Source organism: Engystomops pustulosus, chromosome 6, assembly GCF_040894005.1.
Source record: "Engystomops pustulosus chromosome 6, aEngPut4.maternal, whole genome shotgun sequence".
Taxonomy (NCBI): Eukaryota; Metazoa; Chordata; class Amphibia; order Anura; family Leptodactylidae; genus Engystomops; species Engystomops pustulosus.
In genome coordinates, this window is record NC_092416.1 from 156,116,109 (window position 1) to 156,133,839 (window position 17,731).

At 43.2% G+C, this 17,731-nt stretch overlaps 1 protein-coding gene across 1 annotated transcript in view; it reads right to left on the reverse strand.

Moving 5' to 3' along the window:
* The window catches only part of SEPTIN9 (septin 9), a 143,159-nt gene that overhangs the window by 99,843 nt on the left and 25,585 nt on the right, over positions 1-17,731 (reverse strand). The window contains exon 2 of the mRNA XM_072111987.1: positions 16,580-16,639. Within this exon, the coding sequence (XP_071968088.1) occupies positions 16,580-16,639 (60 nt within the window). The remainder of the gene's footprint in view (positions 1-16,579; positions 16,640-17,731) is intronic.

Here is a 17,731-nt window from a genome sequence, read left to right on the forward strand (position 1 = left end):
AGTAGTAGTAGTACTGTGGTGTGCACATATATACAGGATAGTAGTAGTAGTACTGTGCCGTGCCCATATATACAGGATAGGAGTAGTAGTACTGAGCTGTGCACATATATACAGGATAGTAGTAGTAGTACTGTGGTGTGCACATATATACAGGATAGTAGTAGTAGTACTGTGCTGTGCCCATATATACAGGATAGGAGGAGTAGTACTGAGCTGTGCACATATATACAGGATAGTAGTAGTAGTACTGTGCTGTGCACATATATACAGGATAGGAGTAGTAGTACTGTGGTGTGCACAGTACAGTACTACTACTCTTATCCTATACATTATATATATATATATGATAGTAGTAGTACTGTGCTGTGCATATATATACAGGATAGTAGTAGTAGTACTGTGTTGTGTACATATATACAGGATAGTAGTAGTAGTACTGTGCTGTGCCCATATATACAGGATAGGAGGAGTAGTACTGTGCTGGGCCCATATATACAGGATAGTAGTAGTAGTACTGTGGTGTGCACAGTACAGTACTACTACTCTTATCCTATACATTATATATATATATATATATATATATATATATATATATATATATATATAATAGTAGTAGTACTGTGCTGTGCATATATATATATATATATATATATATATATATATATATATATGATAAGAGTAGTAGTACTGTGCTGTACCCATATATACAGGACAGTAGTAGTAGTACTGGGATGTGCACTTATATACAGGATAGTTATAGTAGTACTGTGCTGAGCTGAGCAAATATATACAGGTTAGGAGTAGTAGTATTGTGCTGTGCCAATATATACAGGATAGGAGTAGTAGTACTGTGTTGTGCCCATATATATACAGGATAGGAGTATCACTACTGAACTGTGCCATATATACAGGATAGAAGTAGTAGTACTGTGCGGTGCCAATACATACAGGATTAGAGCAGTACTGTGCTATGCCATATACAATATATGATGATGGAAATAAAGTTGAAGATGGGACTGATAGGTCCCCAGCTTACACGGTTCCTAGAGGAGCGATCCTGGCCTGCACATAGGACATTTTATACAATTTACTCAATTCCTTCAGCTTTATAACATACAGGCCCATATTGATCAAAAAATGTGCAGTGTGTATTATGTGCAGTTTGCCTGTGTAGTGTAGAGGGGGCGCCATATTCATGATTCATGATGAATGTAGTTCTTCCTGCACTGCTCCAACAGAGCGCACCAACTTTTATTTTGGTGCACCTTTAACATAGAGCATGAGGCACAATTCTGTAAGACTTTGCATGATAAATGTGTCGCACAGTCTGATTCTGGACCAGAATGCCCCATTCAGTGCAGAATTTTATGTTGCGTTGGGTATAGTGCAGCCGCCACACATATGTAGACACTTTATAAATACATGTGAAGTTTTCACTAAAAAGAACGTGCAAAGTCAGACAAAAAACCTGGTGCAGGGGCTTTAATAAATGTGAGACACTGCCTATAGATAAGTAGCACTGCATGTGCCATGTGATGGGTGCCCTTTTAGAGCACTGCTCGTTACATTAGAGCACTGCTTGCTACATTAGAGCACTAGTGTCACATTAGAGCACTGCTCGTTACATTAGAGCACTGCTAATTACATTAGAGCACTGCTTGTTACATTAGAGCACTGCTTGTTACATTAGAGCACTGTGTGTTACATTAGAGCACTGCTTGTTACATTAGAGCACTGTGTGTTACATTAGAGCACTGCGTGTTAAATTACAGCACTGCTCGTTACATTAGAGCACTGCTTGTTAAATTACAGCACTGCTCGTTACATTAGAGCACTGCTTGTTACATTAGAGCACTGCTTGCTACATTAGAGCACTGCTTGTTGTTACCAAATGCTGCAAAAAAGTTACATGTTTGATTGTACGAACTATTTGAAAGTTTCCGCCCAGATATGTATCTCAATTGATAAAAAAAAAATACTGAAATGTCAGTTTAGTAAAGTTATAAATAGAAGGCTGGAAAGAATAATAGAAATGAAATCTGCTTCAGAGGCCAAGAAATCTGCTTTCAACGTGTCATAGAACCGTAATGAAGAGTGTTGAGTAGATGTAAGATGCTGGACGGGCAGACATTTCCTGCAACTGCTACACTGGATGGAGAATTTCCTGTGAATTATAATAATACGATACCCCTCCCACACAGAGTGATTGACAGTGAGAGTCCTGATTAACCCCCCTCCCCCACCCACTCACAGTGATTGAAAGTGAGAGTCCTTTTTACCCCGCCTAAACACAGTGATTGGCAGTGAGAGTCCTGATTACCCCACCCACACACAGTGATTGACAGTGACAGTCCTGATTGCCACACCCACTCACAGTGATTGACAGTGAAAGTCCTGATTACCACACCCACTCACAGTAATCTGAGAGTGACAGTCTTGATTACCCCGCCCACTCACAGTGATTGACAGTGAAAGTCCAGAATGTCACTGTCAATCACTGTGTGTGTGGTTGGAGTAATTAGGACTCTTACTGTCTATCACTGTGTGTGGGTGGAGTAATTAGGATGCTCACTGTCAATCACTGTATGTAGGCGTGGTAATCAGGACTCTCACTGTCAATCACTGTGTGAGGGCGGGGTAATCAGGACTCTCACTGTCAATCACTGTGTGAGGGCGGGGTAATCAGGACTCTGACTGACAATCACTGTGTGAGGGCGGGGTAATCAGGACTCTGACTGACAATCACTGTGTGAGGGCGGGGTAATCAGGACTCTGACTGACATTTACTGTGTGTGGTTGGAGTTGTCACGACTATTACTGTCAATCACTGTGTGTGGACAGGATAATCATGACTTCTCCACCCACACACAGTGATTGGTGATCACACCTTGTGGGTGGGTAAAACAACAGGACTCTTACTTTCTCACCTAGGAGTCCTCTCCTTATAACTCGGCTTTTCTTCCATCACAAACTGTTCTCAGAAAGGGAAGTGGAAATACGGACACCTTTGCTCGTAAATGTATTACATGTGGGAGGTGAGGTCTTGGTTGCTGATACCTCCATTAGCTCTTCTTACAACCTGTTTGTGACTTCCCCTCCACTACCTGCAGTATCTTTTAGTATATTACCCTGTTCTATTGAAAATTGCAGCTCTCAATATTCTATTTGGAATAAACACCTAAATAGATACATTCTGGTCATTTTATGTTGCAGTAAGTTTTTGCAATGTTACTATGTTACACTTGTTACTATGGGCCTAGTGGTCTATTGTTTTATTTCTATTCCACAAATTATGTAATTTGAGTCAAGAAAGAAGTTATATAAGTAGAAGAAAGTTTACATTATGCAGAATGTGTCTATTCCTTCAGGCTGTGGTATATAATGTGCTCAGATTTCTGCATAATGTCACTTGACTCTGGTTTTTATCTCCATGGAAAGTGCCAGGAAATAAAAAAAAACAGGAGTAAATGGAGAAATCCTGTATGTGGAGGACACCAGGCCACTATATTTCATCACATTTGGTGATAAGGATGTGTTTGAGGCAAAGTATAGGAAGCGATTCACATTCATTAGATAAGTCAAATAACTTTTTATAGCGTCTCATGAGAAGCAGATACAGATAAGTAACATATATGTGAGGCTAGATGCACATGAAGAATACAGTTTGCCATTGACTGTATGAAAACCAAACAAGCAGCACATTCTGCTGTAAGAAACTGACCAGGGACCTCAATATAGAGGGCGCAGTTGCGACTGGGCCCCCAATCTGGGAAGGGAAACAAGCTTAGATCTAATCTTGGATCTAATCTTGGATATAATCTGTCATCTCACAATTTAAGCATTGTAAAACCTATAACCTTTCTCTGCCCAATAGGATTTATAAAACAAAACTCACTACCTATTGTGGTCCCTCATCTCCTCCTCTTATTGTGGCCTTTCATCTTCCCCTCATATTGTGGTCTCATATTGTGGCCCCTCATATTGTGGTCCCTCATTTCCTCATAATGTGGCCCCTCATCTCCCCCTCATAATGCAGCCCCTCTCATCTACCCCTCATATTGTGGCCCCGTATCCCCCCCCCCCTCATATAGTGGCTACTCTCATCTACCCCTCATATTGTGGCCCCTTATCCCCCCCTCATATAGTGGCTACTCTTATCTATCCCTCATATTGGGGCCCCTCATTTCACCCTCATATTGTGACCCCTAATCTCCTCCTCATATTGTGGCCCCTCATCTCCTCCACATATTGTGGCCCCTCATCTCACCCTCATATTGTGGCTTCTCTCATCTACCCTTCATAGTGGGGCCCCTCATTTCCCCTCATATTGTGACCCGTCTCATCTTCACCTCAAATTGTGGCTTCTCTCATCTCCCCCTCATATTGTGGCCTCTTATCTCGCCTTCATATTGTGACCCCTCTCATCTCCCCCTCAAATTGTGGCCTCTCACATCTCACCCTCATTTTGTGACCTCTCATATCCTTCTCTTATTGTGGCCTCTCATCTCCTCCACATATTGTGGCCTCTAATCTACCGCCTTCTTGCACAAACTTGGCATGCTTGGCAGGCGAGGATGTAGAGGAGCATGCCAAGGTTTGTGCAAAAGGGCAGCACTGCTAAGGCTACTGGAGCTCAGAGTAGCCAAGCTACTGCAGCCATGCAACCTCTGCATGTAAATGATATATTACTAAAATAAAGTTTTTAATAAGGTTAGGTTAGGTTCCAGGATTATTACATTACCGAATAGGGCAGAGGCAGGAAGGAGGAACCTACCATCCGATCTAATTCTAGTTTTATATTTAGGTTTCCTTTAACTTCCCAGACCAGTGCTAATTATGTCTACATGGCCTTGTTGCAGAGCAGTCCCATTCAAATGAATGCACTTGAGCTGCAATACCAAGGACAGCCACTATACAATGCAAGGTGCTGTGCTCACTAATACACAATAAACAAGAGCTGTAGTCTCTTTAAACAGCTGATCAGTGGGGTTGGTGGGTGTTGAACCTATACCTATCTGTTATGACCTACCCTAACGGTAGACTAGTAATGTACTTTTCTATATTACAGAGGATGCCCCAAATGAGAATTTTGATAATGAAATTGAACATATTTGTGTAAGAATAAGCAAAAAGTCAATATTCAACAGGAGCCATTATTGTACTTGGACTCCAACAGAGGAACAGAGAGGACATCAAGTCCCAAAATTCCCCTCCCCTCTAATATTAACATAAATAAACACTTACTAAGAAATCTAAGAACCAAACTTGGGTCCTGGATTTGAAAATAAGGGGACGGGGGGGGGGGGGGGGGGGGGCTCTACTTTATCTATTCGGGGTCAACATAAAATATTCTGTAATTACATGTAACTCTAAGTCCGAGGGATGTGAATGAGTTATCCTTATGAGGATCTCCATGACCCTGGTGTCTTATTGCTACAGTGAGAAGGAACCTGAATGGTTGTGCCTTGGGACTGATACCAGTAAGTCAGTGCTACACTAGGATAATATAGTGAGTCCAGCTTCATGTGGTTATGTGGGGGAAGTACAAGGACACCAGAGTAATGCAGCAAAACCGGATTGTTTGTTATCTTCTCACATCAGAGAGGAACAAGCATCTATAGGGATGTGCAATCTATGAGTAATTAAAGAGTACCTAACCTTTCAACAAATATTGCACAAATCAGTATTACGGAGCGGCTGGATATTCTGAGAATTTTCCACGATTTCTAGCAGTTTTTCCCACAGCAGACTCTGGCCTACATTTATCAAAAACAAGGCAGTCTGTACTAGGTGTAGTTGCCTGTGTAGTGTGCGTCAGATTCATGAACAGCGGCGCACGTTCTACATGAATCTGGCGCGCCCGCAGTCTTCCGACAGAGTGCACCAACTTTTTTTGTTGCACCCTTAACAAAGACTTTGTGACACAAATCTGCTGAGTCGCGGTAATAAATGGGGTGTTCCGACTGTGCATCGGAATACCCCTCTATTTGCAGATATGCCCCTTTATGTTTGCGCCAATACTGGTGCAAACACTTTAAAAATTCATGTACTTTTAACTGCAAAGTCAGACAAAAAATTGGTGCAAACACTTTAAAAGAAATGTAATGTAGGTACGGATAGCCCTTTTTAGGGGTAATCCTTTAGTCTCCTGCATGTTTTTTAATCTTTAATAGACGTAATATGCAAATTTACCAAAGAGGCTACTGGGTCGTGGAGTAGCCGGAGCTGAGGCTACACCGCACGGCTACTGCACGCCCCAGTAGCCTCTTTGACCCTACTACCGAGACATCATCCGCGTCCGTGAAGCCGGATTTCTGTGCATGCGCATGTGCATCTCTGGCTTTGGAGCTGAGACTGCGTAGCCGCTGGCTTGTCTGAAGATGTCTGGGTAGAAGGATCAAAGAGGCTACTTGGGCGTGCAGTAGCCGCGCCGTGTAGTCTCCGCTCCGGCTACTCCACACCCAGTAGCCTCTTTGGTACATTTGCATATTATGACTATTAAAGATTATAAAAGATGCAGGAAACCCTAAAAAGGGCTATCCTTACATACATTAGATGCACCTACCACCAGATCTACCTTAATAGGTAGATTCATGGTGGTAGGTTTCCTTTAATGTGTGAGATTCTCCCTGAGTTGGGTGGTGTAGACCCAGCTGCTTTTTACTTATCTCTTGCTCACTTTCTCTTGCTATACCCTTTCCATAGACATCTCAGAGAGATTAGCCCCATCTAATTTAGGGGCAGGACTAAGTATTTCAAGGTCAGTTACATGATGGGACTAAAGGGAACCTGTCAGTAGGTTTAGGGCCTTCATGCTGATGTGGTAGGGTCCCAAAACTTTTTGCTTAGCTTCACTCTTTCAGAGGTTGCTTTCCTGAGATTATAGGTGGGGAAGGCAGAGGTGATCCGTTGATTTAAGTCCACTTCGGAATCCCAGCAAATCAGGCTAGGTATACTGGACTTCAGTAAGGTAAAGAGGTTTGGTACCATAAACCAAGCTTTATAGCAGCATGTTGGTGGTTTAGGGACCCTACATCTGCTGACAGGTTACCTTTAAACATGTAACTGAAAACTGAAACAAGCATACTTGATGGTAAATTTTTGACAGTTTCCTGCTATCACTAGAGGGAGCTATTCTCAAAAGATTTTAAACAGCTAGCACTGAGACAATCATACTTTCCAAAGTCTCCGCTAATGGCATAATAAATAATTCTCTCCAGAACCTGTAATTAAACTCCTATTCCCACCCATGTGTATTGTGAAAACTGTGGACAGTGGAAGGTGTATTCCTTCAGGCTCCAGACAAACAGAGTTGCTAAGAAAAAAATTACCAGGTTCAACCATAAACTTTGATAAAGTTTCATCACAATTTACCTCTAATGCAAGAGAATTGCCCAAATCAATGCAAAGGTTATAAACTCTAGATTGAAGTTTCTGCCTCTGCCTGGCACACCTCAGCTGAACCCCTTGCATTCCACAACAAGGTCAAGACCCGAGCGCCCCCCTTCCTCTTTCATCACCTCATCCCCTCTTATTCCTTCCCAGTTTTATATCCATGGTACCGAATGTATAACCTTTTCATCACCCCGGCTCTCCTCAGATTAGTCCGTACCCCTCCGCCTCCTTCTTGCCCTCTGGTTCTGCGTTTCTCACTCGCCGCGCCAGCAACCGTTTTACCCGTCTTTGGACGTCTTCCAGCTCCCAGCTGTTACCCTCTCTCCTTAAACATGCCTGGAATATCTTGGTGCCATGTCTTTTGCCCTGACTCTTTCAATTGTTGGGACTTGAAGGGGAATACCACTTCTGTGGTTTCTGGTATTGTCCTCCATTTATATTTAACCCAACATGGGGGTAAGTTTCCCAATTCCGGAGTACCCATCTAATGTATACATTTTATTCTTGCTTCAGTCTTTCCCTCCTCCTTATTGTTCCTCTCCCTCCTCTCCAGTTCTCATTCCTTTCAATGTTAATATCACTCCATTCCCCCCCTCCCCATCTCTCCCTCTTCTTTTCCCGTTCACTCTTTTCAGTCCTGTCGCCAGCTCAGCAAAGCCATGACTGCCGGGCCGTCCAAGAATTAAAAAAAAAACCCTTGCAGACTGTAGAACGCCATAGCTCCTTGTGTTTTGATAGGTCCTGGATTCCCTAATAGTAGCCCTGACCCCTGCACATATGTTTAGTTTATATGTATGCGTACGGGGTCCCACATAACCCACCCCTCTCCGGAAAGCTGGTTCTTCGGCCCCAAATCGCAGCACAGTCTGCCAATGTGTAATACATTGTTACAGTGAGGGATCCTGCTGTACCTGTTAGCAATTATACTGTTCCATTGCTAAATCCTTGGCCAGAATGCAGGGATTACATTGGCCGCTTGCTATTTAACCCCTCAAACGCAGTGATTTTTTGTAGCGCGTTGCAGGAACAGGGGTTAAATCGTGGTGGAAATGGGGTACGATTCTGCCTGTTCCTAGCAGGATACATGCATAAGAAAAGCTCAGACATTGCACTTTGATGTTCCACCTGCGGAGAGTTAGACTGAATCTGTGGTTTTATTGGGAAGTCACTGTGATCTATATTTAGAAGAGCGTCTGTCCTAGTTTCCAAAATCTTCTCTTTCCCAGTGCAATAAATCTGGAGATTGCTGATGATGGCTAACACTGATACTGAGTCTGGCCTGCTTGGAAAAAAAGAAAGAAAAGGGCACATAGCAAAGCGAAGATGAAGGACGGGTTTACACCCTCAGGCTCTGTACAATGACTACTGCTCCTCGAGGGATACGGTTTCTCCTTGTAAAGACGCCAGCTGGCACAGAGAAGCAGCAATGGTCTCTGGGCAAAGGTATGCAAATTAGCTCTCTTCCAGAAGGAAGAAAACAATCCCTCTTATGCCACCTATAGGCAGCTGTAAGTCAATGAGCAACCCATTACAAAGCCATCAAGTAAAAGAGACCTGTTTCTGGTTTCATGTCCATCATCAGTGCAGAACAGGGCCCTAGATTTAGATCTAAGGGAATCCTGTTTCTCTTTGTGAAGTTACATGGCATATGGAGTATTGCAGGAAATGCTTTATGGGGAAGGTGATGCAGCTTAGATCTTCTCCAAATGGAAGGCACCTGTCTTTCTAATACCACTTACAGGTATATTAACCCCTTAACGACTTGGCCTTTTTTAGTTTTTTCACTTCCATTTTTCACTCACCAACTTCAAAAATCTATAACTTTTTTATTTTTCCACATAAAGAGCTGTGTTATGGCTTATTTTCTGCGTAACAAATTGCACTTCATAGTGACGGTATTCAATATTCTATGGCGTGTACTGGGAAGCGGGAAAAAAATTCCAAATGCAGTGAAAATGGTGAAAAACCACATTTGTGACGTTTTCTTGTGGGCTTGGATTTTACAGCTTTCACTCTGCGTCCCAAATGACATGTCTACTTTATTCTTTGGGTCGGTACGATCACGTGGATACCAAATTTGTATAGGTGTTATAATGTTTTCATACATTTAAAAAAATTAAAACCTCCTGTACAAAATATTTTTTTTTTATTTTGCCATCTTCTGGGGCCAATAACTTTTTCATACTTTGGTGTACGGAGCTGTGGATAGTGTCATTTTTTGCGAATTTTGATGCCGTTTTCATTACTATAATTTTTGGGACTGTGCAGCCTTTTGATCACTTTTTATTAATTTTTTTATATTTTTCAAAATGGCAAAAAAATGCCATTTTCAACTTTGGACGCTATTTTCCGTTACGGGGTTAAACATAGTGAAAAAACATTATCATATTTTGATAGATTGGGCATTTTCGGATGCGGCGATACCTAATGTGTTTATGATTTTTACTGTTTATTTATTTTTATATCAGTTCTAGGGAAAGGGGGGTGATTTGAATTTTTAGGTTTTTTTATTATAATTTTTTTTTTTTAAACTTTTTTTTATTTTTACTTTTACCATTTTTCAGACTCCCTAGGGTACTCTAACCCTAGGTAGTCTGATCGATCCTATCATATACTGCTATACTACAATACACTATGGCAGTATATGTGGATTTTACTCCCCATTCATCACAATGTGCAATTAGCACATTGTAATGCATGGGTTAAAACGAAGTAGCCTCGGGTGTTGGGAACACCCGAGGTTACCATGGCGACGGATCGCCGCTCCCCGTGACGTCATCGGGGAGCAGCGATCCACGACAAGATGGCGGCGCCCATGCGGCAATGCTGCCGGCGGCGATCGCGGAGAAAACACCCGCAATCGGTGCTAGCACCGATCGCGGGTGTTACCGGTAAGCCTTTGCTGCAATATGCAGCAAAGACATACCGGCTATGGAGAGGGCTCGGCCCGCGAGCCCTCTCCATGCACCGGGACCCGGCGCACGCCGTACTAGTACGGCGCGCGTCGGGAAGGGGTTAAGAAATGTAGATCCAGAAGAAAACAATAACTGCATAAGCCTCATGCCCATTGTGGTAGAGGTAACTGCTCAGCGGAATGCCTCTGTGGTAGAGGTACCTGCTTAGCGGAAACCTCTGCGGTAGAGGTAACTGCTCAGCGGAATGCCTCTGTGGTAGAGGTAACTGCTCAGCGGTATACCTCTGCGGTAGAGGTAACTGCTTAGCGGAAACCTCTGTGGTAGAGGTAACTGCTCAGCGGAATGCCTCTGTGGTAGAGGTAACTGCTCAGCGGTATACCTCTGCGGTAGAGGTAACTGCTTAGCGGAAACCTCTGCGGTAGAGGTAACTGCTCAGCGGAATGCCTCTGTGGTAGAGGTAACTGCTCAGCCGAATGCCTCTGTGGTAGAGGTAACTGCTCAGCGGAATAGCTTTGCGGTAGAGATAACTGCTCAGCGGAATACCTCTGTGGTAGAAGTAACTGCTCAGTGGAATACCTCTGTGGTAGAGGTAACTGCTCAGCGGAATGCCTCTGTGGTAGAGGTAACTGCTCAGCGGAATGCCTCTGTGGTAGAGGTAACTGCTCAGCGGAATGCCTCTGTGGTAGAGGTAACTGCTCAGCGGAATACCTCTGTGGTAGAGGTAACTGCTCAGCGGAATGCCTCTGTGGTAGAGGTAACTGCTCAGCGGAATGCCTCTGTGGTAGAGGTAACTGCTCAGCGGAATACCTCTGTGGTAGAGGTAACTGCTCAGCGGAATGCCTCTGTGGTAGAGGTAACTGGTCAGCGGAATGCCTCTGTGGTAGAGGTAACTGCTCAGCGGAATAGCTTTGCGGTAGAGATAACTGCTCAGCGGAATGCCTCTGTGGAAGAGGTACCTGCTCTGGGGGTACGACTTTGCTAGCGGTAACTGCTCAGTGGAATACCTCTGCGGTAGAGGTAACTGCTCAGTGGAATATCTCTGCGGTAAAGGTAACTGCTCAGCGGGGAGCCTAGTGGAGAATTGCAACCATTTTAACATTCTTTTAATTCAGTTTTGCAGATTCTTGATTATTGGAGCCCACTTTATGAATATTATCGCTCTTGAACATATTCTCACATAATAATTTACATTACATTAGATTCCTGGCTTGTCCTGTATCATGATCTACAGAGAATATGAACCACTTCTCCGTCCAGCACCTTTAGCAGGAGACAGCTGTTGCCCGGCGCAGCTGTCTCCTGAGTTTCTTGGATACTATGAAAGCAAACAAGCAGGATGAGGATCATTCATATGTGGAGGTGTTTGAGTTTACGCATTGAATTAATATGCATAAAATGTTCCAAGTACATTGCAATCCTGATCTATAGCCTATACCTCAGACCAAAGATGTATTCAGAATTCCCATGGCTTTGGAGCTGAAATCTCACAGCATCTCTTCCTGATCCAAGCTGATCCAACTTGCTTTGACGATGTTACATCTGCATTGAGTCTGAAGCCTTGATGTTAACGCTGCCCCACCCATCATGCCGGATATATCAAGAGCCTCCGACCTCCTGATCTATCCGGCGGCTGACCATGCAGCCGGACAGGATCTGGCATAGAATTGCTCTATGGACTGTGCCAGAAATGTACAGATCCTTTAGCTGTTGCATCGGTGTGGAACGTTGACATGTTGGCCAACTCTGTGCACCGGCATGCCTAGCTCTATGCCCCTTCACACCAACTTGTCATGTGCCAGAACAGCCCAAATCTGTTTATCATCCATAGATATTTGCATTCTTCACAGAAACCCCTAGTGGAGCATCTATGGCTTTATGGCAAACTCTCCATAAGGAGAACTCTTACCTTCTGACCCCAGTCAATAGTCTCTCACTTAGCCAAACCAGTTCCCTACACTGTACTGAGGAGACCCAACCAGGTCGAAACAGTACTGTCTACAGTTGGGAGTCTGTTCCTTCTGGAATAGATATACCGGTTTGGTTTTATTCCCACATCATGTCATTAGACTTCTTGTAGGTCATTCTTGGTGTTAAAGGTGCTGCCTTTCAAGGTAGCAAAAGGAGGTATTGTTTTCCATTTAACACCTTAGAGCAGCATCTATGGCTTTAAGTCTCCACATGCCCATAAGGCGTCTTTATTTGTTAACTCTCCATAAGGAGAACTCTTACCTTCTATCATCTATACATCATCAATCTATCTGTTATCTATCAATCTATTCTAACTATATATCATCTATTTATCTATTATATATATGTGTTTCTATCTCTCTGCTATATATCTATCTATTATCTACTCTATGGGGGAGACTTATCAGTGCTTTTCCAACAGTTTTTTTTGGCATAGAAGCACTAAAATATTCACATTTCCTTGAGCACTGCAAGAAATTGCAATTAGTTTTCAGCGGAATACCTCTGCGGTAGAGGTAACTGCTCAGCCGAATGCCTCTGTGGTAGAGGTAACTGCTCAGCCGAATGCCTCTGTGGTAGAGGTAACTGCTCAGCCGAATGCCTGTGTGGTAGAGGTAACTGCTCAGCCGAATGCCACTGTGGTAGAGGTAACTGCTCAGCCGAATGCCTCTGTGGTAGAGGTAACTGCTCAGCCGAATGCCTCTGCGGTAGAGGTAACTGCTCAGCGGAATGCCTCTGTGGTAGAGGTAACTGCTCAGCCGAATGCCTGTGTGGTAGAGGTAACTGCTCAGCCGATTGCCTCTGTGGTAGGGGTAACTGCTCAGCGGAATGCCTCTGTGGTAGAAGTAACTGCTCAGCGGAATACCTCTGCAGTTGAGGTAACTGCTCAGCGGAATGCCTCTGTGGTAGGGGTAACTGCTCAGCCGAATGCCTCTGTGGTAGAGGTAACTTCTCAGCGGAATACCTCTGTGGTAGGGGTAACTGCTCAGCGGAATATCTCTGACTACGTCAGACTACGTCACCTCCAGACCATGTGGGCATGGAGGGGCCATGGCCGCTGGAGTAGTGGGCCACTCGCTAAAGTCGGCGAACATTTACCTGTCGGCCGACCTGTCGTGCCTCTGCCAAGCGGCGCAGCCACCCATGGATACATTAAGAGTATGTGGTGTGACAGGCCACCGGCGTATGATAAACTCCCCCTATCTATCTATACGTGAAGAAAGGCAGCACTCAAAATGCTATCGGAAAGTTGAGGTGAAGTTTTTTCCATGTTCAGCAACATTTCGGTGTACAATACCCTTGCTGCACACGAAATAAACTTCACTTCAGCTTTACGATGGTATTTAGAGTGTTGCCTTTTTATGTATCTACAAGTAACCTCTCCAGGACCTGTGGGTGCTATACCCCTCCTTATTAAGTGCTGCCTTGGACTTCCTATATCTATACTGTTTCATCTTCTATCCCTCACTTTGCTCCCTCTCCCCATTATAGGCCACAATCTAAACTCCAGGTTCACCTATACATTTCTTTTAGGAGCAAAACCGGCATAGACATGGGAAGAACATCGAAATATCATATAGATTTTGCCATTGCTAGAGTGACATGCTGTAGGTCCCAGACACTGCAACGCAATGTTACTAACCACTGAGACCCTAGTTTCTACAGTTACAACCACAAGGATGACACTGTATATCGCTGCTAAGGAAACGGAAGAAATAATGTAGATATTTTGGGTTGATAATGGAAATCGTCATCTTCTTGCACAATTTCTGCTTTGCTTGACTATATCATAACGGTTCTTAGCAGCTCCCTCAATTCTGTCAATTTACATAAAATCAGAATATCTGGTGGGCTGATATTTCCTGTTGGCGACTGATCCTTATCTTCAGCCAAACGGGATGCGATCAGGGAAAACGCATCCCAGAATGTGATCACATGATGATTCATGACTGCTTTAGGGTTTCCAGTACTGCCGGTGGAGGCGGGGGGCTCCCATATCACTGTTACCCACGTTTAGTTCTCACATGGTGTTTGATACTAGGCTATGCTACTGTGGTACGTAGCCTACTGGGAGTGTGGAGTCCCAAAAATAAACATAAAAAACAACTGCAATCACCGTTTTTAAGAAGATATTTTAATAATAGCCTTTCCACAACAAAAATACTAATCAGATTGGGCTAATTTTTGGCAAAGTTCTATTCTGTGTACATAAACATAACACAAGCAGCCCTCTCCACATGCCTTTTATGGCCCAGCAATAGCTTGGCATAGGTAGGCACCCCATCACCAGTATGAAGGGCACATCATCAGTGAGCCACCAAATGAGCCAACTGCTAGAAAACAATGATCATCTGAGCAGATTTTTGAAAAGGAACCCTGACACAAACTTTTACCCCTCTAAACTAACAGTCCTTTCAGGTAGGGTATAAAAAATTCCCTTTTTTACAATTCCCTCTTTTATGCCTTTTTGCCTATAAAAAGATCTCCACTAAACTCCAATGAAAATGAGCTGAAAACAGCCAAAGAGTGTCTGAGATGAGCCACTTTTTATCTCAGATGAGTCCGTTTTAGAGGTTAGGGGGGGCATCACATCAGATGATCCTGTATTTGGTTCTTAAGTGGATATGGGAACTATTAAGACTCTTTTAAATGTTTCACTCTTTCATTGGTAAGATCAAAAAAGGTTTATTTTGCTCATAATGTGCGTTCTAACTTGGCAGAAAAAACAGTAATGTAGATATTTTTGCTAATTTACTAAACAAGAAAAACTGAAATATCACAAGGCCATAAGTATCCAAACTCTTTGCTGTGAGATTCTTATTTAACTCACATGCTGTCCGTTCTGATCCTCTTTGAGATGGTTCTACTCCTTCCTTGACACCAGTGTATGTACACCTGTCTGGCAAGAAAAAGGAGGATTCAAAGTTCCAGCTCACTTTCCAGCATGACTGTCCACCAGCGTGTGATACATCCAAATAAGCCCCACGGACCATAGGCACGAAATCCAAGTAGAAAGAAATGATGTCCGTTCTTCAGGGGATTGCAGGTAAAAAACAGTATTTCTTTATTGCGAATCCATATAAAATCCAGAAACTGGCAAGAATACAAATGTGTGTTGGCCCAGGTTTGGTGACCTATGGGTTTTGCCCTCTCTCAGGGCTTAATCATGGTCTCTGTTGTGCAACAGATAGCATAACAATTTAAAGATCCCGCTCCGGTAATGGTGTGTGACGTCACAGCCACGTGATAATACGACACACCCACCCCGATATGGCGCGGTATCCCAATATGTTAAGAACTTAAATTAAACTTAAAAACAACCAAAATTAAAGGTAAACGGGATGATGCCTATCCACTAGTCAATGCAGTGAGAAACAGGTAAGTAGAAAACCAATATGCCTAGATACACAGAGTTAAAACATGCTATATTCTCATATACAGAGTTGCAGGAATGAATCGTGTTAACAATAGGTGTGTATAACAAATGTTTACAAAACCTTCCATACTAGTCCTATATGATCTATAAGATGTCTATTATAAGAGTGAAATATATATATAGCACGTTTCTCCATAGCAATGGAACATATTTTACACTGATACAACTAATGATAACATAAAATCAAATCCTGCCTCAAGTTCATGCCCAATGGTTGGGTTGTTTTCTTTCTACTTGGATGTACACCTGTCTGTATATATATAGCTCACAGTGCATGTCCGAGCACATGTGAATCATGAGGTCTAAGGAACTGCCCAAGGAGCTCAGACACAGAATTGTGGCAAGGCACAGATCTGGCCAAGGTTACAAAAAGAATTTCTGCTTCTACTCAATACTGAGCAAAGGGGCTGAATACGTATGACCATGTGATATTTTTAGTTTTTCTTATTTAATAAATTAGCAACAATATCTACATTTCTGTTTTTTTACTGTCAATCTTGGGTGCAGAGTGTACAATAATGAACAAATCTTACCAATTGGTTGCAATGAAACCAAGAGTGAAAAATGTAAAGGGGTCTGAATACTTTTTATACCCACTGTATGTCACAAGTTTTGCCCCATGGTTGGAGGAGGCCACTGATTTACAGGAGTGGTTCCTTGACCCCGGGGACTTTCAGTTGAGCTCCCATTTTGATTGGTGTATCATTGTCTGGAAAGTGCTTGTGGATACAGATGCCAAAAACTGGAAGTACTGGAGTAACGTGGGAGCTGAGAGCTGCAGCAGTATGAGTATGTTTTGTTTCTTCTAGGTACCATGGGTCCTAAATTCCTGGAAAACCCCTCAAAATCTTATCTAGACACTTACTTGGACTTATGACATCACTGCTGAGTTTGCGTAGCCGCCCGCTGGTCGTCCTTGTGACGCCTAGAATAAAGTGAGAGTGAATGGGTTAATATGTTAACAAAACAACATTTTTTTTAGTATTTGACCTATTGGCACATGACGGTAACACGTGTGATTCTCTTCATGTAAAATCTTGGATGAATTTGTGACTGTTTTATTTTTAAATGTTGGAAAACTTCACAGCTGAAAAGCAGAAAGTTTTTTGGCTAGAAATCAAAATTCGACTAGAACAGGAATAATAATATATCATCTATGTTATATATAGAGTGCAAATTAAAGGGGATGTCCAGAATTCATGGGCAGTCTGGAATGTCACGCAGATCGGATGTGAGCTGTATAGTGTTTACTCTGGATAATGAGTTTAAGGCTACATTCACACTGCCGTATGGGGGACGTATATACGGCCGACGTATATACGGCTGATATACGTCCCCCATAGATGGCAATGGCTGCACGGGGCCCTACGGGAGCGGTACGGTGCAGCACACGTGCGACATCGTACTGCTCCGTACCCCGGAAAAAGATAGGACATATCCTATCTTTGTCCGTATTACGGCGCCGTGCGCGATATGTTCCTATGGAGCTGCGCTCACCTCCTCCTCCTCTCCCCGTGCGCTGCCGTTGCCCGCCGTGCTACGGTACGCGGGCAACGACAGTGTGAATGTAGCCTAAGGTTGTTGTAATTAATCTTGGTGCCGAATAATAGGTGAATTTTGGCGGTCAAGATTAGTTCCATAGGTTTGTTCTTAAGTTGAATTTGTATGTCAAAACTGTATATTTTATAATTGTACATCCAGACAAAAATTCTTTTTGCCCCAGTGACAATTGGAGTTTCCAAATTTTTTGCTGCAAGGATTAGCAATAAAGCTTCACTACAGACACCTTACAGCTGATCATTGCAGTCTGGGACTATAGTAATAGCATCCAGAGAGCTTCACCAGAGGTCACAGTGGGCAGAGGGGTCCGTCTGTAACTAGGGGTCGTCTGTAAGTCAGGTGTCCTTAAGTAGGGGACTGCCTGTAGATTGTATGAGAGAGACCCTGGTTAGACAATGGCCTTTTTATATCATAGTTGTGTTGTTACACAGCATTAGGGAGATACTTGAGGTGCCAC